The sequence below is a fragment of the Thamnophis sirtalis genome, unplaced genomic scaffold (assembly GCF_051295495.1).
Source record: "Thamnophis sirtalis isolate CommonGarterSnake01/CBP01778 unplaced genomic scaffold, rThaSir2_p1.2 scaffold_1, whole genome shotgun sequence".
Lineage (NCBI taxonomy): Eukaryota > Metazoa > Chordata > Lepidosauria > Squamata > Natricidae > Thamnophis > Thamnophis sirtalis.
The window spans coordinates 34,238,079-34,263,421 of NW_028261381.1; the positions used below are offsets into that span (position 1 = coordinate 34,238,079).

A 25,343-nucleotide genomic window follows, 5' to 3' on the forward strand; every position below is an offset into this window, starting at 1 on the left:
TTTATAAATAACTCAAGGTGGTGAATGTATCCAATACTCCTTCCTCCTCCTATTTTTTCCGAAACAACCACCACTCTGTCAGGTGAGTTGGGTTGAGAGTGACTGGCCCAAAGTCATCCAATTGGCTTTCATGTCTAAGGCCAGGACTAGAACTCACTATCTCCTGGTTTCTAGCCTGGGTGATGCACTAAGCAATCCATAACTATAGCTGTATCTATCTCAGTTCATCTGATCTGCTCTCACAGCCTACTGCATTAAGAGTACAGTCTTCTTTTTCCCTTATAGGTTTTCAACTGCCAATAAGGATTTAGCAAGAGGGAAATGCTCTACTACACCTGTTAGAGGATATTGTGGAAGCTGAATCATCCATGAAAAGGCAATGTAGTTGTGTAAATAGTTTATTCAGTCATATGCCATGAACAGATCAGAAAAGTAACATGAATTGCTTTTATAAAACACCTATAATATTGCTAAGAAGCAGATCTATCTACTAGATAAAAGATCCAAGAGAACATGCCAATATTGCAGCCTATTTAGTCATGTTGGAGTATTGCAGTATACTATGAAATCCCTTGCAGCTGTTTATAGGAACTTAAATAATATTGCTGAGCTGGATTTTACCCAAATTAAAAATGTTCATCTTTCATAATGGAAAAGATGTAATAATGGCATGTTCTCTTTTGCATGTCAAATATACATTGCTGGATTCTGTCAGCATGTTGGCAGTTGTTTAAAATAAATTTTCTGTAAAGAGACAAGCAAAGGTTAATGAAACAACTTTTGAGCCCCAGACTGTCCATTTAGTTAAATATAAAAACAAAACAAAACTATAAGTTAAGAACATTCAGATTGTATAGCACAGGTTGATGCATTTTTTAAACAATATTTACAATATTACCCGAGACTAGAGTGGGAATTAAAGAGAAGTGTAAAAACCATAAAAAAGCACCAATTTTGTAGCAAAATATCTGTACATTTAAAAACATTATATAACTACACATTATCAAAGGAATAATAACCACCTTGACCAGTGGTTCACAGAAGCACGATATGAAAAAAAAAAAGAATTAAGTGGTTAAATACTATACAATAAATTTTACAATTAACATAATGATGCAGTGCTACCAGCAATGGGAAGAATGTAGGCAAGGTGAGTCTCTTAACTTCCAGTTTTTTATTTTGGAGAAGAAAAAAAAATCAAGGGTCCTTTCTTGAAGCACTATTGATAAATAAGCCGTTAAAGTTAGCTTAAAGTTTAACATGTGAGCATCCCAATCCAAAAAGAGGATATCTAAGCATTAATCATCTGAATTTTCCAAGTGTGCCTAGGAGAAGGTGTGGCAGAACCTGGGGGAGGAGTTAAAAGAGGGATCAGCCTAGAATCCATACGTAGCCACAAGTGAACTAAGTCCAACCTCTTTTGAATTCTGTTGACCCTTGTCTAACTCCAAGCAGGTGCTAACTGTTAGCTAAGAATATCCCTGTGCATGGGCATGCGTAATAATAAATCAATTTAATTGGACCTGATATTTTGTGCCGGATGGTATCCTGCTGCACTGCATTACATTCAACAGCTTGTGTAACCTGAATGTTAACTGAAGGGAATCCAGTGCAGAAGCATTGAAAATGGATTGGTGCAAAGCATAAATGGAAGTGAACTACGTAATTTCCTTTGTACGGAATCCCACAGCATTCCTGCAATGTTACCCTAACCTTGTTTGGAGGGCACTGCCTTTTGACCCTTTTGAGAATTGAGCAGTTTGTGATCCTTATGAGTTCTAACACTGATTATTGAGAAGTTAATACCTTAGTGCTAATTAATAAATAACATTGTTACCCCAGGGTTAGGGTTAAGGTTATGCTTGCCACTACGTAAAAAACACAACAACTGTGTTTGCAGTGTGCCCATCCTCTTCAGCTATATGACCTCGTTTTATTTACCTTTACCAGCAACTGTGTGTACTAGGTAGAAGTTGAAAACAGGCAAGTGTGTTCATCTAAATCCCATATTTTTCCCACATTGTATTTACAGCAGAAATCCCTCTAGCTAAACCAATTAGCTTTAAACCTTTGCCAACTGTATTCACATCTCCCTTAACATTGGCTTTATGGATATTTCCCCTCAGCCTTAAAGTGAACTAAATGTTCTTAAAGGGTCCAACTTATTTTAATATCTTTTGCTCCTTTATATATGATAAAGTCCTTCTCCATGCATACATGTACACATATGTGTGTGCCTATATACACCCACATGTATATAAACACACACATACATATCTATATAATGCTAGTAAGTGCAGCCGAAGCTCAAAGTTAACTCTTCAAAGTGTTCAGGAATGTACTGAAAATATTAAAAAAATCTACAGCAGCTCTTATCAGAATATTCCCTATTTACAACCTGTTATGAAATCAAAAAAGTCCACTGAAGGCTATTTACTAAACTGTATGTAACAATAACAAAAAAAAAATACATTATGTATTTTACATTTTGGTTAAGAACACTGAAGAAATTTTATTGGTGTAAAAAGTTACCCAATCAAAAAAAGAGTCCTATTGCTTTCAATAATTTGAGTAGGTCCTTGAAATTTAGGCACTTGGTAGCTACAGTTGTATGGCCAGCCCATTTTTTTTATTTTTTTGCTTTATATTTTTTTTCCCGTTCCTATGCGTTTTCAGTCCTTACTGAGCCCTTCAGAAGACTAAGTTAAAGGAATTCCGAACAAGGCCATAATTAAAATGGCAACACAAACAGAGTCCGCATGGTGAGGAAGCAATCAAGGGCACTTTCAACTGGTTTACAGGCACAGTTTCTCCCAGCCGGCTCACATAGCCAGTTCAGCACCATTGACGGCACGTAGGTTCTGATCGTCAACACGCCGCCGGACGCTTCTCCTCACCGCATCGGCTCGTCGGTAGGGTTGATTTCTAAGATCTATGGGGGAGAAAAACAGTGGAGGAGTCAGAAGACGGCCATCCCCTGCTTTTGGAGCCAGAAAGAGAGGGTCCTGCTGGCAGCCCTTCAAAGCAGCTTGAAGCCAAGGAGAAAAGGGACCACTTAGATTCACAGAGAACTTAGCAAAGAGCATAGAGGGGCCTATCTTCACCTACTGCTTTAAAAGGGCAAGAATTAATTAATTAATTTTTTTCTCCCTTCCTTCTTGCAAGCCTATAATGGGGACAGAAGCTTCTGGTCCCTTGATGGCAGCTCCACTTTGCTCTTTATGAAGCAGCTGTGGGAGCTGTTTCTCCTTCCGTCCTTGCCTCTCCTTCCTGAATATTTCCACAGGTTGAAGGCTTTCACAGCTCTTTCCTTGCAGAGTAAATCACTCTCTGGAAGAAAGGTCTTTCATCACAGGCTCAGCCATAGGATGTCAACCTGAATCATCATTAATGATCTCCCTCAAGAAGGAGGAAGAAAAGGGTGGCTGTTCCCACAGTCCCAGAAGGGAGAGGAAAAGGAAAAATGCTAGTGTTACCCTCCGTGTTAACCTCCCCTGAAATCTGGGATTCTACTGATTTCTCCAAAAATTCCTTTTCCTCCTCCTCCTCCTCTTCTTCTCATTTTCTATTTCTCAAGGGGGGGCATCTTGCATGCTGTTCAGCCTAAAGCTATATAGATATACCACAGCAGAAACTAAAGTGACAAACGAGCATTACTCTTTCTCTCTCTCTTACTCCTTATCCCAAAGATCCTCTCATCCGTATGTCCTATCTTTCCAAGATACGTCAAATTTCCCAGCTAAATTTGATCTGCCATTCCCGATTCTACCAGCTGAGCTGACAAAAGAAGCAAAGGAATAAAAAATAAAAATCAGAGGCTAGCAAAGCCTCTTGTGCTTCCTGACCAGATTATTAAGAGCACAAAAAGGTAATCTAACAGCTGGTCAAAGTGACGGCTTGCCATTTTTACTTCCTCCCTGTGCCCCAAGGGATCCGGTAGTGAACCTTCTGCTGAAAAAGGACATTATGTTGAATTCAAGTGACTTGCTAATACATCTCAGGCTAAGGAAGAGGAGTGGGAATAGAGTAGAGGGAGTAGAGGCCCCTCAGGCCATGAGTTTAGGGCAAACCTGGAGCATCAGATTTATGCTTCTTCAGAGCCACAAAAGTGATAGGCAACATTGAGTTTTAGGTGGGCAAAGAAAATGACAGATTCCTAATGACTTCATGGACGTCACTTGGCAGTTTTAGTGGTAACTTACAACCTGCCAAGTGCCTTCTGCCAGAATGTCTTCTGACCTCTCAGTCTAGCTCAGTCTCAGTTCTTCCTGATGGTCTTTGAGCTCAGAACTAACCAGTCCAGGCCCTGCTTATTTTCTGGTGTCTGGAAGAAATTGTCACCTGCTGAAAAGTGGTATAGATTGCGACAGCCACCTCACAGGTAGAACTGGGTCCTGTTCTTAACAAAGTTCAGGAGTAGGGCTGACTGGAGTTTTCTTTCTACTACAGCACTGCCTGAATCAGGGGCTCATCCTGACCTAATATGATTAGTAACCCCAAAACCAAGGTCTTCTCAGACCATTCACAACTGAAGCAAACCAAGCTTTTATCTTCCATCAATACGGTTTCCTAATAATTTTTTTCTACACACATAAGAACTGCTTGCGTATATAAAAGCCTATTCTCTGGTATCTGCTCCTCTGGATTCTTAAGTCCAAGATGGAAGAGAAGCATGCATTTCGGTACATTTTGAGTGGGGGGAAAGCACTGTTTCCTACAGAACGCTGACTTTGGTCTTTTTGTCACTTGGCTGCCTTTTCTACGCTTCAATCTTAGAAATCGGCTTTCATATATTTTGCTCAGCTCTTGAGAGCCCCCACTGTAACTGAACCTACAAACTGAAACAGCAAGAATGTCATAATGCCTCAGTCTTGGGTGAGGGGATTCAGAAGGAGCGGACAAGTTCTATGGGAGAGGCATTCAATTGGTGACAATCACAAAGCCTCCCCCAAAGATCAAGAGAATGGTTTATTGCCAGCCCATTTTACTTGCTGGCCTAAGCAGAGGAGGATCACAAATCAATGATAATTGATCACAAATCAATGTCTGTAGGTGAATTTCTGTCCCTAAAATATTTCATACATTTTTTTATTGCACAGTAGCATTTCCTCTGCCCTTGGTGGTCGTGCATGTTAGACAAACAGCCACAACCTGATCTGCAAATGTTGTAAAGGGGCAGGTGCTTTTCCACCCCACCCACTACTTAATGCTTATCCCAGCATTTAACCTCTATACACTGGGATTCCCTTGGGGAGAGATGGGCATTTGAGGCATGCAGTTCCTGTTCCCCGTTGTGTGGGTTCCAATACCTTCTTGAGTTCCCAAAAATCCATCGAGCTTCAGATCAGATTAGGGGGATAGAGGAAGTTTATTTTGGTGGCACTTAAGCCGTTAACATGCTCTTGAAAAGTCCTTCACCCAATCTGGTGTTATCATGTCACAACTATCCCTATGGAGGTCCCAAAAGTGCTTTTTCAAGAGGCAACTGGCCTTTCTTGTTTTTCTCTGAAGATGTTTCGCATCTCATCCAAGAAGATTCTTCAGCTCTGAAGAAGCATTTTGCCCATGGAGCATTTTGTAAAGCAAGAGTTCTGCTATTTAAAAAAAAAATAGCCTTCCTCTATAAGACCAACCCAGCTGCTGGGATCTGGGAGAAAGTTGGCTGCCTTCCTTTAGGCCGCTCTTCCCTCCCTCTGCCCCTAATATAGGTCAAGACATAAAGCACAGGCAAAGCACCTCTCTTTTTTGAAAGCAAGGCAGAAAGGCGAGAGAGATCAGGGCTACGAGTGAAGAAACCCCTCATATGACACAGGCAAATGGTAGAAGAGCCAAATGGTCCAGCAATGCTCCTAGGCCTTAATTGGACACAGCTCCTTTCTGTACCTAGGATCTATCGTGCAGCAATTTTGTGTGGCATTCAGAGAGAGGAGGAAGCTAAATAAAAAGTAATGCTTGCCAGCTCTGTGTATCCTCCACCACCGGTGTGCTAGAAGAAATCCTTACCCTCGAGTGAACATTTGGAAATTTAGTGATATTATTCTTCTTTAAGGCTAAACAAGAAAAAAAAACACAGAATGAAGGTTAAAGTTTAAAATGGGATGGAACATGAGAGCAACTCAATTCAGTGCCCCAAAGCAAAGCAAAACCAAACCAAAAACCACACCCTACTTTAATGGTCCAGCATGTTAGGGAAAAAAAGCAAGAATGAATGAAGCCAAAAAGTAAAGAAGATTAAACAGAGAAAAAATAAACAGGCCACCCTAACCATTAGCCAATTAAACTCCAAGCTGCTTTGAACATTGGCTCCAGAATGACCAGGCAACATTTTCATTGGAAAGAGCAAGCAGGATTTGGACCTTCTGTCTTTATATTAAGGGCAAGAACATTAACAGATTCATTCAACCTCCACTTTATAACAGTTTGCATCAAAAGATTTCAATGCCTCCAGTTCCATGGCAATCAGCTTGGGATATTTGTTATCCAGAGACAATTTGAGAGATGTTGTCACCAGCTGTGCTTTTTCAAGCAGAATGGTCTTTGACTTTCTCCTTAAAAGAAACGTTTAACGTTCACATAGATCTTCTCACTTCTTAGCTCAAAACTCAAGGCCACTTGCAATTGGGGGATAACCTGGCCACTTGCAATTGGGGGATTTAGATTTTAGGTTTGGATTTTCAATCTCCCCAATTATCAAATCCCAAACAGCCACTGTGTTTTCTTAAAGGTGGTATTCATAGACCTACAGAGGTTGTCAATTACGTTGGCATGGAACTGAAACTAGCACAGCTATGGATCTCACGGGATAAAAATGGAGGGAGGGAAAAGATTTCAACATGCAAACACCAACATGCAAGCAGTGAGTAGAATGACAAATATGAAAAAATTCTTTTGCAGATCACAAACCCAAGTCCCACCCCACCCCCGTCCCAAAATTTAACTTTTCTTTAGAAGTGCACAGCATTTGTCTCCAAAGGGGGCTACAGTGATTCTGAATCAGTGTGGGCACCTTGCAGTAACTAACTTTTCTTGAGCTCCCAAGAAAGCCATCAAGAGTTAGGAAACTACTGAGAAACAGGTACCCCATGAACAAGCCCTAAATTTCCTATTTTCCTGGCCCTTAGAGCAGATGCCGTGTAAGCTCCAGAAAAGACACAGATACATTGAGGGAACTCCTACTAGATCTGAAGCATCTCTGCCCACTTCAGATCCAAATACTGCACACTTCTAACTTCTCATACAAACATAGCTTATTTCCAGATATAGGCTTAATACCAAGACTTACGCAACAGTGATTAATCTGCTAAGATCAAAAAGAACCCAAAGTAGAATAGCATACAAAAAAACCAAATGGAGTCGTCTGTCATGATTATCGCTACATCCCTCAACAGTCGCCTGTAAATTGAGTGGAGTGGCTGGAACCACAGCTGTTGCTGGTCTTACTGATATTCATTAATTTCCCATATTGGCTGCTCTGTGGCAGTTATAACTAGACCAGTAGTGTCCAACGTTGGCAGCTTTAAGACTTGTGGACTTCAACTCCCAGAATTCCCCAACCAGCCATACTGGGGAATTCTGGGAGCCGAAGTCCACAAGCCTTAAAGTTGCCAGCATTGGATACCCCTGATGTAGACCCCTGAAATGGATGGGGTGGAACAAGCTTTCACATGGTGTGGATGGAAGGAAGCAAACCATGACTGGCAGACAGGAACGTGCAAGGAGATTGATGGTCAAGGAGAGGATCATGTAAAACGTGATTCCACAGGGATGATGGACGTCACAAAACCCCATTCAACACCCCCATTGCGGTAAAGTGGAGAAATGTCAAAAAACCTACAGCAACCTTTTATTTTTTTAAGAGGATCAGCTGTGAAAGAGGAATAGTTTAGTAATGGAATTCCTCTGTGAGAACAGGTTCGCAGAAAAACCGAGAGCCACGCTTGGCCGTTCGGGCAGTAAAGGGCACCGTCTTCAGCACTGCATGAAAATAACAGCCAGACAAGACAGAAGACAGTAAGAAGCAAAGATCTCTTGCATTAGTATATAGTTAGTGTTTTATTAAAGGCACCCTGCAGCAGATCATCTCTTGATTAACCACAATAAGGGTTGTGTAGCTGGGTTACTGTCAGAACGCCTTTCCACCTTAATGGCAGCCCCGGGATTTTTATTTACTGCTTCGTCTCAGCACCACTTCCCTTTGCAGGTTGATGTTCTCTCCCTCCCTGCTCCCCATAAATTGGGCTGAATCAAGGGAATTCCCAGGGGACTTTCACACTTAAAGCCAGTTTGACTTTAAAGACCCACCGAGAAGTTCTTGCCATTCTAGGGAAGTCTTTGCAGAACAGGGTTTAGCCTCTCTATGCCTAACTGTGTTTTCTCAGTATTGTGTGGCTACGGTAATAAATATTTCTTGGGCTTTTCTTTACTCATAAGTGTAGTGCCAAATACAACATTCAGAAGAAGCGGCTGGATTACTACCAATGTAAAAAAGAAAAAAAAGGAAAGGAAAGCTTAAGAGATGAAAAGCTTCATCTATTCCAGTGGTAGTCAACCTGGTCCCTACTGCCCACTAGTGGGCGTTCCAGCTTTCATGGTGGGCGGTGGGGGTTTGCTGTCACTCTGCCTTATAAATTTTATAAACTAAAGTTACTTCCCTACTTTATAAATCACCATTACTGTGGAACCGGTGGGCGGTTAGAAAATTTTACTACTAACAGAGATACAAAAGTGGGCGGTAGGTATAAAAAGGTTGACTACCCCTGATCTATTCTGCTAGGACAATAGAAAGCAGGCAAATCCAACTGCAGCAAGTAACGGGCCGGATTCAGGAATCTTATGTTGTCTGTCCAAGCTGTCTTTCTCTTATCTATTACAAATTAGATCCAGCCATGGTATCCCTATTGTGTTCAGTTATGAACTGCAAATAAGAGGGTGCGTAAAGTTTGTTGTAAGAAGAATACGCAATTCCAAAGTTTCGTGCAATTCAGCATTTCGCATGAAACCATGCCTTCAGTTACTCCTTTACAGATAGTTCTCACCAACTATCACGTTTCACAATTGTTCAAAGTTAAGATGGTGTTTAAAAAAAAGCAGTGTGACCAATCCTTACAATCACTAAAATGTGATTGCCATGTCTGAGCTTTGCAATTTGCTTGGGACAGCAGAGTTAACAGCGAGGGCGGAAGTAAAATCATAACTCATGGTCACATGATGCTTTGCTCAGCAATAAAGTTGACAGTCCTAATTGTGGTCGTTAAGTGAGAACTACCTGTAATGTCGTGACTATTAAGGTTAGTAACATTTTTTACAGTAATGTGATCTTTTAAGGACAAAGTTAAAACACTAACGGATTTGCGAACAAATGAAACCGATTCCAAGATTTCTCTAGCATGTCTTTGGTGAACTAAAACATAAGTTAGACTGTTCGATCTATGGCTTCAGTTATGACAATGTGAATAAATACACAATGATATATCAGTGAGACTGCTGCCACTAAACAGGCCTAAAAGCCTGAGATTTGGCCAACTTAAATTAATGGTGCATCAATTAATGTTCCTACTTGTACTGTTTACAAAGCCCTAACCAAGCAATTAAAAGAGAACATTTGAAGTGTGTGTGTGTGTGTGTGTGTGTGTGTGTGTGTGTGTGTTTGAAACAGGCTCTTTGGAGTCGGGGGGGGAGGGGGCTTTACCTGTGATGATATCTTCAATAGCGCCATCTTTTCCTTCATAAACATGTCTGTTGTCCTTGACTTGTCGTCGTCTTAGCTCTGCAATTAGTTCTTGTTGCTGTCGCTTAGTTTTATGAGATGGAGACTGAAAGAGAGCAGCACAGGGTTGCAAAGCCAAGTAACAATTAGCACGCCAAGAGTCTCCTTCTCTACTAATAGAAACACAATTGGATTGGAAGGTAATACAGAAAGTTCTTGACTCATGACCACCATGGAACACAAAATTTCCGTTGCTAAAAAAAACTAAAATTTGACCCATTTCTTGCCACAGTTAAGTGAATCACTGCAGTTGTTAAGTTAATAATACAGTTAAGTGAAACCTGGCTTCCCCGTTGACTTTGCTGGTCAGAAGTTCGCAAAAGGTGATCGCGTGATCCGGGGACACTGCAACCATCATAAATTCATGCCAGTTGCCAAGCATCCGAATTTTGATCAGGTGACTGCAGGGATGCTGCCAAGTCGTAGGTATAAAACATAGTCATAAGTCACTTTTTTCAGCACCGTTATAACTTTGAATGGTCACTAAATGAACTGTTGCAAGTTGAGGACTACCTCTATTGGAAACTGTTCTACACCATAGAACTGTGATAGCGTGCCACAGATGGCACACAGAGCCATTTTTGAGGGCACATGAGTTGTTGCCCTGTCAGCTCCAGGACTGGCCAGCTGATTTTCGGCCTTGATTTCTGGCCTTTTTTTTCCCGCTAAAGCCTCCACAGGGAGGAAAAATGGCCCAATGGGCAACCCGGAAGTCCGTTCTTGAATATCCAGTTTGCGTGTTGGGCTATTTTTTGCCCTCCTGAGGCTTCTAGAAAGCCTCTGGAGCCTGAGGAGGGAGAAAAACGGACCTACTGGGCCCACCAGAAGATGGAAAATGGCCCATTTCTAGCCTCCAGAGGGAGGAGAGGCAGTTTTCGCCCTCTCCAGGCTCCAAAAAAGCCATGTGCGCATGCGTGGGGCAGCGGGGGGGGTGGTGTCACACACACATGCGCAGGGGCATGGCACCGGGGGGGGCATTAAATTATGTGGGTGGGCGTGGAAGTGTGTATGAAAGCATGCCCATGTGTGCTTTTGGCACCTGAGACGAAAAAGGTTCGTTCGTCATCATTGTCATAGCAGCTCATCTGGATGAGCATGTTCTACTTCAGTGATAAGCTACTTGATATCTTTCTGATACTTCAGATTTAAATTTGCCCCAACCAACTTGAGCAATGACAAAATGTTGATCGGTACTGAATGGCTATGGGATTGCAACCCAAAAGTCTTTCCAGGCTCTCAAAAGGTAGATACTGAACCTCGGATACTCTGCATGCAATTGTGATTTTTTTTTTTAAGAATCTTCAGCCTGATCTGTAACTTAATAGTCTTCTTTAGTAAACTCTTGCAAAGTATTTCCTAATCCTGCCACCTGATTTCTAGATTGCTTGGAAGCAAACAAAAATAACAAAAGCATGAGTTGGTCTTGCAAAATATCATTGTTCAAAAATGCCATAAAGCCAAAATTATTTCAAAAGGGCAAAATAAAAAAAAAGATTTCTGATCATTTTATGATCAGTGCATGCACGCATGCATACACACATGCACACACACACACGCACGAACACTGTAATTATATAGTTCGTAATATTTTTTCATCCCATAAACAAACAGGGAAGCAATCTTGCCACATTTGCAAATGCTTTATGCATTAAAATGATTTTTTCTCTAGAGATAATTCTAGTATATACAACTTATTGTGCAGAAATCATCTATATAAGTGCTATAGAGATCAATTATATTTATACACCATTCAAAAGAGACAATTAAAAAGAAGGAAATGAGAACACAAGAACACATCCTCTCAAGCAGTCAACATCTAACTAAACAAGAGTTAATTCCAGACAAACAATCAAGCAGAAAACAATACCCTAATTAAGCAGGAAATCCACCCTGCTACTGAAACTGGCAGGGCAAGCTGCTGCATAGAAACTGGGAGCAAATCCCACGCTCACTTGCACTGATGATGTTACTTCGTTGGATAATGAAATGTCTGCATGCAAACAACTAGGCTCAGAGAAGATGAAGGCCTCTAAATAGTTAACTCGGTGCGTTTGATATGGGATGCAGTGTACTTGTAGTCCAGGTGATCTAGCCTGATCCATAGGACTTGCAAGTATACATTATAATAAACTTTGAGGGAGAGAATTCTGAAAAATGCTTGTCTTCATTAATGTTTAAAGATGTTTAAAATGTATCCTTTTCTTGGAAGCTTTTCTTTCAACGTTTCCGCCATATGTGACAAACTGCACATTTAAGCCTGTAAACTAAATGACATTGTTTAAAAATGCCAAACAGCCAATTATTTCGGGGTAAACATTGATGGATTAGAGATTACTGCACTTAGGACTTGAGGTCTGAAACCCCTTTTTAAGATTTAGGAGTGATCAGAATGGGATAGAATAGGAATGTGAAACTCTTGTAATTTCCATAAAAGCTTCTTGAATGTTGGTTACAATATTTTGGGAGGAGTGGGGCAGGGGACAGAATAACCCAAACTTCCCAAAATTCTGACTTACCATGAACATGCCTCCCAAAATATTGTTTGGCATTATCTGCCAATAATAACAGGCGGCAAAAGCTTTTCCCATGGACATAGAAACTGGGATCTCTGGTTTTTTTCCAAACAAACTCAAAATTGAAAGCTAAGAACAAACCAGGGCTTTAGAACCAAGAACAGACATCAGAGCTCTTGATCTGTACATCATAACAAACCAATGGTTGGCCTTCTATTTTTAAGTAGTAATAATAACCTTCTAAATAATATAATGCTTCTACTAGCGAGAACAACCTAGCAGAAGCAATCAATACAGACCTTGGGAATTCTGGTTTATTGTAATGTGCAAGTGTTCTCAGGCATTATGATGTTGACAATTTCATCAACAATTGTCAAATGCTTGCTTGTTTGTTACCTTTTGGTCTTGTTGTTCCAGCAATGCTTCCTGCTCCAGTAGTTTTTCCATTAATGCCTGTTCTTGTTTTTTTCTCAGTTCATTCTCTTCTTCTGCTTGCTGTTAAGAAAAACAAATGTACACTGGTATAAAAACTACTAAAACTTCAAATATACAAGGGACTGATTCATTCAAAAAAGACACATCTATTAGTACAAATTTAATTCAGACATGTTGCCTATCCAATGAGACAAAACCCAATTTATAGCATTATCTATAAACTCTTTTAAACGCCCTTAAACTATAAGAGACCTAATTGATTATTTGCATGATTTTTCAAACCAGATCCTATAAGTGCTGAATGCAGAGGAAAGCATGTGTCATAGGGATGACAGAGGTTCTTCTTTTGGTACTTCTTCCTTTATAGGCAAAGATCTCTGATTACTCAGGTTCTTCACTGGCTCCATCTTTGTATGTTCAAATTGGCAGCTCCTTTCAACTTCCCAATACAGAAAGGCTGAACATTTGCACATAAGGAAGTATATATTAAGGTAGACCACACATAGTGAAGACAAAAGGAACAGCAGGTATGCTGCAATTGTACAGAAGTTTTCCCCAATCAAGACCCAAATTAGAGAAATCAATAGTTTGGGGATGACTAGAGAATCATAATGGTTCTACTTTTTAGACAGCATACTAAAAAGTAGAAGCATCACCCTGCCAACGAAAGTGTGATAGTCAAGGCTATGGTTTTCCCAGTTGCAATGTATGGCTATGAAAGTTGGACCATAAGAAAGGCTGGGTGCCAAAGAATTGAGGCCTTTGAACTATGGTTCTGGAGAAGACTCCTGCGAGTCAGTCCTAGAGGAGATCAACCCTGACTGCCCTTTAGAAGGCCAGATCCTGAAGATGAAACTTTGGCCACCTAATGAGAAGGAAGGACTCACTGGAGAAGAGCCTATTGCTGGGAAAGATTGAGGGCAAAAGAAGAAGGGGACGACAGAGAATGAGGTGGCTGGATGTAGTCACCAAAGCAGCAGGGGTGAGCTTAAATGGACTCCATGGGATGGTAAAGGGCATGTAAAGGTAAAGGTAAAGGGCAGGAAGGCTGGAGGAATGTTGTCCATGGGGTTGCAATGGGTCAGACACGACTTTGCAGCTAACAACAACAGAATTCACAAATGAATAAAAAAAGGATCATACTGGGTCTTACTGCTTCCATATGATTTCTGCTAACTATCTCGGCTAACCAAACACTTCTGAAAAACTGGAAGCTAAAAGACAGATCAAATGAAAGAGCACTGAACTCATTAGCAATTCACTGTAACTAGTGCAACGTTTTTGAGAATTCATAGAATTGCCATCTTCAACATAGTGCCCTTAGACCAGGGCTGTCAAACTCACAGCCTGTGGGCTGGATGCGTCACACGCTGGCCATGCCCACGCCCAGTTTAGTGAAGGGGAAGAAAGTCCCAATACGTTACGTGACGACGCCATTACAATGTGAGTTTGACTCCCCTGCCTTAGACTATTTGATTACAAGTACCATTAACTCTAGACAATTGGAAATTGTGGGATAGATAGTCAAAAAGCTATCAAGGGGCTTCTAGACCAGAGCTTTATTTATTTCAAACTCCCTATGGAATATATTCCTTATTGAAGGAACAGAAGGAAAGTTTTCTCATTTTTATTTTAGTCATTGTGTTTTCAAAATATGCCCCCTCTCCATTTTTTGAGCCTGCTTTGCACAAAGAAATTTCAGAACCAAAAACTGAGGATCTATTCAGATTATAATGTGATCAGGGCTGGTGGCTTTGGTTTACCTTGTAAGCTTTCACAAATCGTACAAAGACTGGGAAGAAGACCGATGGAGGAGTAGTCTTGGGATTTTCTCCAAAATATTTCACAGCATCATCAAAGGCATCCTGTAAGAGAGAGACTTTTAATTTTTTCCCCCATTGAAGCAACAATTTTTTTTTCTTTTGCACTAAAATTACAAAGAACCAAGGCTTAACTGGTAACCAATTCATTAGGGCATACATATCTTATTTTGTTACAACAAAATACAGCTTCATACAATGCAATAAATACTGACAGGAGAAAAAAAGACAGAAATGTTTTCATACATTTCTAATAGAGAATTGTATCCTTCCAGGTAGTATATATAACCTTTTACACAACCTCTCTATCCTTTGAGATATCCCTCTGCTATCACTACCAAATAAGAGCCTTCCTGTGAAGTTACAGCCTGCTTCAGGAAATAGCAATTCTCTTTGGATGTTTTTGAACCAGGGCTTAACAATTATCCATCAGAGATGTTGTAATGGAGCAGAGAATTGGATTAGATTTACAAAGGGCCTTCCAACTCTATGAATCTACTTGTTACAGTTGGCTGCTTTTTCTATTATTACTTGATCTCCATGCCTTGGAGAATCATTGTAGCATGATGTGACTTTCATCAAGAGATGCATTTTCAATTGGCATACATTACTATTGCTTACATGTAGGATTTCAATCTACATCTAAAGTTCTTTTGCTCAGTATGAAGCATCTCAGTTATTGCTACCTTGTTTTCCTCTAGAACAGAGTTCCCCAATCTTTTTGGCTTTGTGGACAAGCGGGAAGTGGGGGGGATGGTTCTGTGTGTACAGGTCCATTTGTGCGCATAGATATTCATGCTCACCCATTACTTCCATAGCCCGGTTCCAAAAGGTCCAAGGCCCAATAGTGGGCTGTAGCCCAGCGGTTGGGGACCCTTGTTCTAGGAGTTGCTACATTTTAAATACCCCCTTTTCAATTCTGAGGAATTAAGGGATCCACTGTTTTCTTTGATCCACTGTCCTCCCCTCCAGACCCATGGTTTAGTCTGAGTCAGAAAGACCAGCCTACAGTTACCTTGCAAGAGGGAACTTCAACCAAGGTCTTTGTCAGGAACTATAATTACTATGTCACACTTGTACTTAGAAAATGACTTGTGCTTCTATCTGCACTGAAGAGATAATGGTCAGATGCAAAAGGTGAAATGTTCCTCTGCTCTCAGATCTGGATAGCTAAGTCTCTATGGAATACCTGGGCTATTTTTGCATCATCCTGCAACTTCTTCAATTTCCCTTCGTTGCTCTGGATGAATTCCTTTAGCATGGTATTGTGATCGTGCATAGTATACTCTCGCTTTGTTAAGTCCAGACCCCTTTGGAGTTCCTTTACATCTAGTAGAACATTTTCAAGGGATACTAAAAGAGAGGGTTAACACAATAGGGTTATATTTAGAGAGCACATGCCTCTAATTCAGATAGCATCTAAAATCCAGTAAGGAATTTTATACAGTAAGGCATGAAAATTTACCCGCTTAGGATAAGTATGTTTCATAAGAGATGTACCATATATATATATAAAATGTATACTGTAACATTATCACTACTAAAATAATGAAGGATCAACTCCATTCAAAGTATTATATATGTTACAAACAGAAAATCAAAGAGGCAGAGGGCAAGGTGATGGCAAATGACATTAAAAAAAAGACATAGCTTGTAAGAAGTATATTTCTGAGCCTCTGTACCAGCACTGTGTTACTCTTCCTCAGCTTCTGCCGAAGTAAAGTTTGTTTGTCAAAGCACCGTGACGGCAAATATTTTCATCTAGCATTGATGAAATAAGTTCTTATGAGGCAGACTTTTTCTGGGATGTAAAGCTGGGTGTTGGGAGTGACATACATTCAGAATTATGAGAAAGCATGGACAATTTACCAGCCAAAGCATTTGTAAATCAGGAGTGTACAAATCTCATTTATCTGCATTGGCTTTTGGAGCTGCAGTACAGGGCCATATAATGAGTTTTAAAGAGTGGATGAGGATTAAAATATTTAATAGGAAGATACAATATTATATTTCTTATAAATGACATTATAAGGGATCCTTGGTGCCCTCTGGAGTTTTGTTGTTTTCTTGCAAATGGTTCATTACCTAAAATTAGGTAACATCCTCAGTGCTAGTCATCTAAAAAGGATGATGTTACCTAGTTTAAGTAATAAAACATCTTCAAGAAAACAACCAAGCTCAGAGAGCATCAAGGACCCCTCATTTTAACCCTGAGTTACAAATATTCTCCTTTATTGGAACAACATTATTTTTAATGATTAATTTCTGACTGGGGAGGAAAGCCATGGCAAATCTAGGCAGCATAATAAAAAGTAGAGATATCACCCTGCCAACAAAAGTGTGTATAGTGAAGGCTATAGTTTTCCCAGTTGCAATGTATGGCTATGAAAGTTGGACCATAAGAAAGGCTGAGTGCCAAAGAATTGAGGCCTTTGAACTATGCTGGAGAAGACTCCTGTGAGTCCCTTGGACTTGCAGGAATCCTAGAGGAGATCAACCCTGACTGCTCTTTAGAAGGCCAGATCCTAAAGATGAAACTAAAATACGTTGGCCACCTAATGAGAAGGAAGCAGTCATTGAAGAAGAGCCTAATGCTAATGATGGAGGGCAAAAGAAGAAGGGGACAACAGAGAATGAGGTGGCTGGATGGAGTGTTGCAGTAGGCCTGAGGTTAAATGGACTCTAGAGGATGGTAGAGGACAGGAAGGCCTAGAAGAACGTTGTCCATGGTGTCGCGATGGGTCAGACACAACTTCGCAACTAACAACAATAATTTTTGACAGAACGATTAAATTTTAATATATACAGGACATCTCAATTGATTTCCAGATTTAAAACAAATTTAGATGAATATGAATAAAAGGCATCCAAAAGCAATTATTCTGTTACACGTATACTGGGCTACAATATCCACTCTCATGCAGACAAACCAGGATGACCCAAGAGGGACTGGGAGGGGGGATAAATTACTGGTAGTTCACAGAGTCTCATGGATGCAGAGGGCTGCACCTGCTGAATGTGTACCTATGTTATAAAAAAATAGATATTGCAGTGAAACTAAGAAAGTGGTCTGATTGCTATGAATAGAAGGAATTAATTTTAAAATCAGGATGATTTTGTGATCGCCCATGCTCAAACCTTCTTCTTAAGAGTCCATCTGCCTTTTACAAACTTATGTAGCTAATAGTTTCACCAGAGGCTTCCTTCTTATGAGTTATCATTGGATTAAGAGAGATATACAACAAATCTAAAACTATTTTCCACACTTAATAATTAACAAATGGCCATCTTACCTGCAGCAGCTTTCTCTACATAGTGAAGTTCATTGTAAAAAAGGCAAACCTGCTGATATTTCTCCTTTACAACATTGGATATATAGTGCAATAGAGTTTGTTTTCTGTCTGTTGATTTTGTATCTAGCAACTGCAAACAAAGCAAATGGAGGCACCTTAGTAATACAATAATCATACAATTCTAAAATAAAACCACAAATTTCTGGGAAAGATAATTCTCCACTTCTTCTGCTCTCTGGTAACAAATTATCACTTTTTTTCAAAACCACTCCAAGAGGATCAGGGAAGTGAGGACTTTCCTGACAACCATAGATTCCAACCAGAATGATGATATAAGTGAGAACCTTCCTGCCATGAACTTAGACAGTTAAAAACCAAGACTGACTGTCTACCTGTTTTAGGCAAAACAGAATTCTAAGGAAAACAGCTTTTGACAATTTTTTAATAGAATTCTTTATTGGCCAAGTGTGATTCACTGTCCACCTGTTTTAGGCAAAACAGAATTCTAAGGAAAACAGCTTTTGACAATTTTTTTATAGAATTCTTTATTGGCCAAGTGTGATTCACTGTCTACCTGTTTTAGGCAAAACAGAATTCTAAGGAAAACAGCTTTTGACAATTTAACAAAGTCAATAATAATAATAATAGGATACTAAATAAGCAAACAACATAAATCGTAATAGGATACAAAATGAAGGCAATCAACATAACTCATGACATACAAACAACAGAGTTATAGTTATAAGAAGCTAAGGAAAGAGGTATTAGGAAAGAGGAAAAGATCAGAAGGGTAATAATAATACACGCCTACTAGGTGGGTTGATATCCCAGGGCATAGACAGTGTTGTGGGAATTAGTTGTTTAACAGAGTGATAGCATGGGGAGAAAAACTATCTTTGTGTCTGATTGTTTTGGTGTGCAACACCCTATAGAATTGCCTTGAGGGAATTGAAACACTGTCCAACTAAATATGTTATATTAAAAATATTTTCAAAACAAGAAATTGAGTTTAAATGGAAGCCAGCATGTAAAAATTAGCTTCTTGGGATTTGTCTGTTTTTATTATAACCATCACTCAAATTTCTTGGAAATTAAAATCAGAACAAATTCAAACAATGAGTATAATGGACAATGACTACCAAAGCTACAAGGATATTCTGCTTATTTTTGGTTCTCTTTTAATGAATGGCCCAACCAACCTGATAGGGATGGTTTCTTATTAGTTATATTATTCTTAGAAAATGGTTATTTTGGGATTTTAATTTTAAAAAATTGTAATGGGTCCAGAAGATGAATTTAATTTTTTTAATTCTTCCATTTCTTTTTACAGAATTTTTATATTGAAAAATATATCCATATTAGGCACATTTCTTGCATGTAAATGACTTTAGTTTGATACCATTCCTGATGGCTTTTAGACAAATGTCAGTTTTCTCTCCTATGATATAAGCTGGATGAATGAACAGGGATTTTTGTAGATAAGTAAAGGCTCGTACTTACCAGATCTAAACTTTGAAGTTTAAATCCATAGACAGCTCCTCGTTTACTGCTATTCATATAGTTGCCCAGAGCCAAGATTATCTATAGGTATCATAAGAGATGGGGATAAAATAATTATCAGCTAAAGTTGAAATTGGCTACTTGAAATGAAACACAAATATAAAGCTCAAAAGATAGCAGCAAAAATTAGACTTACCTCTAATATTTTTTTGAGTTTCTGAGAAGACTTTATGGAGACAGATGCTGCAATAATTGCATGTAATTGCTAAAGGCAAAAACAGGAAATAGGGTGAACATCCTTAAAAACTCAGCAAGTGCAAAATAAAACAAAACACTTGGAGAATTCTACAACAGGGAGTGAATTTCAAGTAAGCCACTTTTCAAGGTAGAGTTAAGCAATGTGTTCAAGATCCTTATGTTTTCTTTTCTTGTTCCTTAGATTTCTTCTTGTCCATGTTTGTTCCAATTTTCAAGACTTTAGCAAGAAAGGGCAGGAATAACACAATGCAAATACTGTAGAACCTCTCACACAAGAAACTGCACCTAATCATGCAATTATTAGTTAGGCGCAATCAACTTGGACTCCATAGTAACTTCACTGAAAAATGTCTGCTGACTTGACATATTGCTAGTAATGATTGTAGCTCTCCCAACCACAGTCTCTGTAATCTTTTTCAAACCATCCCTGCTTCTTAGCTATTGTTTCCTCCTTCTACTTCTCTCAAAATTTCTAAGCATAGCTAGTTTTCCCAGTTCATCATGTACACATATCACATGTACCAGGATCTGATGTATCTAATGTAAGCAATGATACCTAATGCAATTGTCTCAATGCAGCTATATTTGTGGCTAACAGTGGCTAGAGATGAGCAGTAAAGCAGGAAATAAGATCAAACCACCTCCAATAAGCGTATTCGAGATACCCGCTCAAAAATGTAGGCCTAAAAATGTATGGGTAGTTCTCATTTAGCAACTGCATCACACAGTGACTGTTCACAGTTACAATGGTTATCAAAAAATGAAATTATGTGATGAGTTCCTGCATTTGCAACCTTTGCAGGTCTACAGAGCCAAGGAAAGCTGAAATATGATTGTAAAACTGTGGTGTTTCATTATGTGTCCGTTTCACTTCATGATTGATTGCTGGGCCCAACTGTGGTCACTAAATGAGGATTACCTGTAAACCTAACTCTGAGAATTAAGTTGTAGTCCTTTCCCTTTGTAAAACAGAGCTCTGATCCACATCTTACTCACCGGTGTGAGCATCTGTATGCTTTCAGTAAAGTTGCCAACGAATGCCATGATGGTCATTTTCTGCATCAGCCTTTCTATTTTGCTGAACTGCATCATAAACCGATCCTCATCTGTCAGATTCTCAAAGGGCTTCCTTTCCCGCTCATACAACCGCAACACTTTCACTTCATTTTCTGTTGGCAGGAATCTCATCAGGCATTCAACAAAATCTACAGGCAGCGTCTTCAAATCAAATCTGGCAATACAACACAATGCAATACCATTTAAGTTCTACGAAATGAGCATCAGAAGTACATCCTTAAATATTTTGCCTGAGGGTACAACATAACCACACAGTTTTCATAAACGTTTCAAATTACTGAAGTTATTGTGGGTCCCTACATTTCCCAAATATTTCCCTTTGAAATATTTGTAAAATGTATATGTGGTAAGCTGGAGTACAGAAGTGTTTTCTGGAAAGAGATCTGGCTAAATTCCACATTCCTGGAAAGATTGCAAAGAAATTCTGTAAGCTAAGCTTATAAATGGCTCTTAAGATAAGCATTGTGCTGAATTTTGATTTGCAAGTGACATTCAGATACAATAATGGACCATTTAATCACTAATTGGTAGCCAGCTGAGCCAGCTGAACATTTGAAGATGCAACCTATGCACAGTAATAATGAATCACATATGCACAATGCCAGTGTACATTTGTTCAAGATACTTGGACCACATTCAAATAATATGCAAAGAACAACACTCTCTTCATTTCCTTAATAGCTACCATATTTCTTTCAAATTGGTATTTAACTTGCCGCTAAGAATGGAAATTTTGCATGACAAGCATTATAGATGAATCCATATGATGTTCTTCAAAACAAAACAAAAAATACCAATTGAATATTATAGTAAAACAGGTCAGTTTTCTTCCTGCTTTTGTGGCATATGTATATTGGCCCTCTGCAGCTTAACACCTAAGTGTATCCCAAGGACCTTAAGGAGCTGAAGCCACAAACAGTGTGTGTAGACTTGGAGCTTTAGAATAAATAAAAAAATTCTGAGTGACAGTCACTAACCTATGGAATATAAAACAAGCAAACCTTGGATCTATTCTAGTTGCACAAATGCTGCTTGGCAGTTCATGTATTTAAAATTGTGTATAAAATCTTTTCACTTACGCTTGAATAGCTTTACATATTTCATCGGCAGTCTTTCCAGCTTTTCTTAAGGTGATAGCAAGATTTTTAGCTCTATTTGCCTCCAGAAGCGTGACTTTGTTTGATCCTTTCTGAGTTATTTGCTTGCTTGAAGAAAGGTCGATGGCTGGCCCTTGGGCTTTTGTCTTGAATATTTCTTCAAATTCATCCACGTTTAAATCCTAAAAGAGACATATATATATATTTTTAGAAAGGACAACCTGGGAAACAAAAATCTTATAAAATGCATCTGTAAAAAGCAAAAGGGGCCCAATTATATGAACATCTGTACAACTCAAAGTAAAAACACCAAGACACTCAATTCCTCATCTAATACACTTATCACCGGTCGTGTGAATTTAGGTCACACTTCTGCATCACAGGAGAAAACAAAGATGACTTCTTAAGAAAAAAAATGAAAGCTGGCTCCAAGGGTTCAGTTAGAAACAAACCTAACCCTAACTAGACCAGGGATGGGTTCCAGCAGTCACTACTGCTGGTTCGCTTCTGGCTGCTTTGCGCGTGCGCGCTTGATGCATACTGTGCACAGTGCAATAAAAAAAATCCAAGATGGTGGCCCCTACAGCACCACCCGGAGAGTCAGTTTGGGGGCGTGGCAGGCCTGGGTCTCTGCCGGTTCTAGCAACCCAGGCCACCAAACCACTACCGGTTCGGCCGAACTAGTCTGAACTGGTAGGAACCCACTACTGAACTAGACCTAAAGCAAAACATTCAAGTATCCAAACAAGTAGGGGTAAAGATGCAGATGTGGACAGAAGAACATACATTTAAAATACAATAAAATTGGGTATTTTCTTTAGATAACAATGAAACACTTAAAATCTTCTAAATGTATGTGGGAAAATCTACAATAGCAAATCAAAATCATTCTACTTCAACAGGAGGCAATACTCCCTATTAGTCCTCCTGGAGCCCCTCTCCTCTAGATATTCAAAGCACAACAATGTTGAAGGCTCGTACCTCCAAGATCCTTTCATCATCAATTTCATTGAAAACGGTCCCATTGATCTGGTTGGGTTTCAGAGCCACCCAGTTAAATACTGGCATGCGGAACTTGGTCTTAATTGGCTTCTTGATTTTCACAGCTTAAAAGAAGAGAACCGTGCAATTACACATTTCAGAAATTCAATCAAAAACCTCTTCAACCATTACAGTTATTACTGGGGAGCAGGGAGGCGGCATTTTAACATTGAAAAACATTTAGCCAACAATGAAAAAAATATTCTAAGAATCCATACTGATTAGACTCTCTTGGAAAATTTTAAAAAAAGCAGGGAGAAAGATTTCAAGTCAGTAACTGACTTCTGAGATGATAATTCATATCAAAATTTGGCAACAAGCATATAAAAAAAAATGCATACTTTTTTTCCCTACTAGCTGTCATGAACCGCAATCTAATGCCCACTTTTACCTAAAAATAAATCCAGATAAATTCAAGAGAACTCACTTCTAATTAGACATGCACAGAGTTGCATATTGGAACGCACAAATAGTTTAATCACTGCAAAGTATATATGATTCATGATTTCCTGCCCATGTGATTTTACTCCATTCTCATTCTGACCCCCTTAAAATTAAAACTCCAAACAAAATGCCTTTTGGGGAGGGAGATTAATCTCACTGTCTGAGGAAGAATTATAATCCCTTTATTTAAAAGTTACAGACACTGCATCTGAAGCTTTTAGTCGTGGCTAAATTAAGACTGATAGGAAGGGATAAGGGCTGCTGCAAAGCATTTAGAAGCTGTAAACCGTGATTGCCCAGGTGTTTTAAGAATAAGCCCCACATATAAACACTACTTGGTTTATAGGAAACAATCTAGGGATTGACATTTTCAGACTGATTAGGGACTCAGCCATGTAATTACAATGATTGAGCAGCACATTATGCAAATGTGACATATAATGACTTAAGCCTATTATGACACTAATTGTGTTAAAGACACACATTTGCAAAGATAGAAATGCAATTGTCTGATTCCTCCCATCTCTAAAAAACAGGAAGGAATTTACAGGTCCAGTTCAGACATTTTCAGATGAACCTTGAAATGGGGACCTTCAGAATTACATACATTATCCCACCCATGTAAACGGTACCTGAAATTTGACGTGTGTATTAGGAAAAAAATATTGCTGCCCAATTTAAACAAGCCAGGATTTTGTATTCTAAATGGTGATTTATCACACACACAAATCTAAATTCAAGTAGGGGAAATGTGATATTCAGGCACACCTTCACCATTTCTGGGAAAATGCAGGTATAGCAAGAATAGGAAAATGGACCAAGCTGATGCAGAGAATCAGGGGTTTCTGGTTTTCCGCCACAATTCTTTTTGAGGTGGAACACAGCTATGTAATCTTTTTAACATTCTGGGGATTGGTGTAAGACCTGAAACAACTAAAGGCAGCTCTTTCCTCACCTATCTGGTAAGATTAACTCAACTCCCTCTTGAAGGTATTTTCGCCTGAAGGAGAATGAGTCTGTACTCTATGGCATAACACTTCAAGATTTCTCTTTTATGGGGGAGGGGGGAGAAATCCCATTGATATTTTATTCCAAGAAACAACTAATATTTCTCAGGATTTGTAGTGGTCTTAATTAGCAAATTGAGTGTTGGTGTTAGGAAAATAACAGCATTTTGTAAGCACCTGTGAAAAGGAAAATCTACCAGGGCAGCATTCTTAACTTTCCCATGGAGCGTGCTCTTCAAACTCTTTTTCTACAACCTTACAAATACTATAAAGTGAAAAGTCCCAGCTAATGCCCCTTTGATAAGAGAAATAAAATTTGGCCAAGTCATGGTTTCTACGTTCAAGGTTTCCATGTTGAATAAAAACAAAATACCCTTACCCCAGATGAGATACCCTAAAAGCAATGGCTCTTAACATTAAAAAACTACCTATTTAAAGTGAAAATGCCAAGAACTCATTCTGGGATCTTCCAATAGGAAGAATACCATATTTTGAGCATATGCAAAATAATTTAGAAAAATCCTTGATAATAGTACATAACGTGTCAACATTATATAAACATGATATTAATATTTCTTGTCTGTTTACAATAGAATAGTAAATGTATCCATAATTCTAGTATATATTATTACACCATAGACCTCTGACATAAATACGTAGCATTTGTATAATATTAAATTTTATGTGTAGATTCGATGCAAGACCAATCATGTCTATAGAGGGCAGACAAAGTAATAAGTTAAAGAAGCCAGTAAAACAAACAACCTGTAGGAATGGTTTGTTGCACAAAGAAAATATACATATGTTTTGATCACCAGACAACATGAAGATAATGGCTTTATGAAATTTATAGTATGGATAATATTTTACATAATGCAAACCACCTCATGCTTTTAGATAAGGCAAAAAAAAACCCACCACACATACCCACAAAGAATGCTGCCTTTCAGATCTGAAGCTGAAAAATTACTTCAGAAAGTTTCTGGGCACCTTTTACTCCAATTGCCACCTCCTTAAAGATACAGCATGTTTTCCTGGGCTCCCTTTGTAGCTCTGTAGCCTACGTAAAAGCATATCAGACCTAAGGAGGCA

General features: G+C 39.1%; 1 protein-coding gene across 4 annotated transcripts in view; it reads right to left on the reverse strand.

Moving 5' to 3' along the window:
• Positions 1 to 382: 382 nt before the first annotated feature.
• Positions 383 to 25,343, reverse strand: part of FMNL2 (formin like 2) — a 202,837-nt gene continuing 177,876 nt past the window's right edge. Inside the window, exons 16-27 of one of the 4 annotated variants that reach the window (XM_087710499.1) lie at positions 22,741 to 22,865; positions 21,742 to 21,941; positions 20,582 to 20,816; positions 19,524 to 19,592; positions 19,328 to 19,408; positions 17,828 to 17,957; positions 15,724 to 15,887; positions 14,478 to 14,579; positions 12,676 to 12,774; positions 9,689 to 9,812; positions 6,004 to 6,050; positions 383 to 2,932 (exon numbers count right to left, since the gene is read on the reverse strand). In XM_087710499.1, the coding sequence (XP_087566625.1) occupies positions 2,894 to 2,932; positions 6,004 to 6,050; positions 9,689 to 9,812; positions 12,676 to 12,774; positions 14,478 to 14,579; positions 15,724 to 15,887; positions 17,828 to 17,957; positions 19,328 to 19,408; positions 19,524 to 19,592; positions 20,582 to 20,816; positions 21,742 to 21,941; positions 22,741 to 22,865 (1,415 nt within the window). In that variant the 3' untranslated portion in view covers positions 383 to 2,893. Of the gene's footprint in view, positions 2,933 to 5,956; positions 6,051 to 7,607; positions 7,975 to 9,688; positions 9,813 to 12,675; positions 12,775 to 14,477; positions 14,580 to 15,723; positions 15,888 to 17,827; positions 17,958 to 19,327; positions 19,409 to 19,523; positions 19,593 to 20,581; positions 20,817 to 21,741; positions 21,942 to 22,740; positions 22,866 to 25,343 lie in introns of those variants that run through there. The other 3 variants (XM_087710489.1, XM_087710482.1, XM_087710496.1) reach the window with 3 other exon arrangements.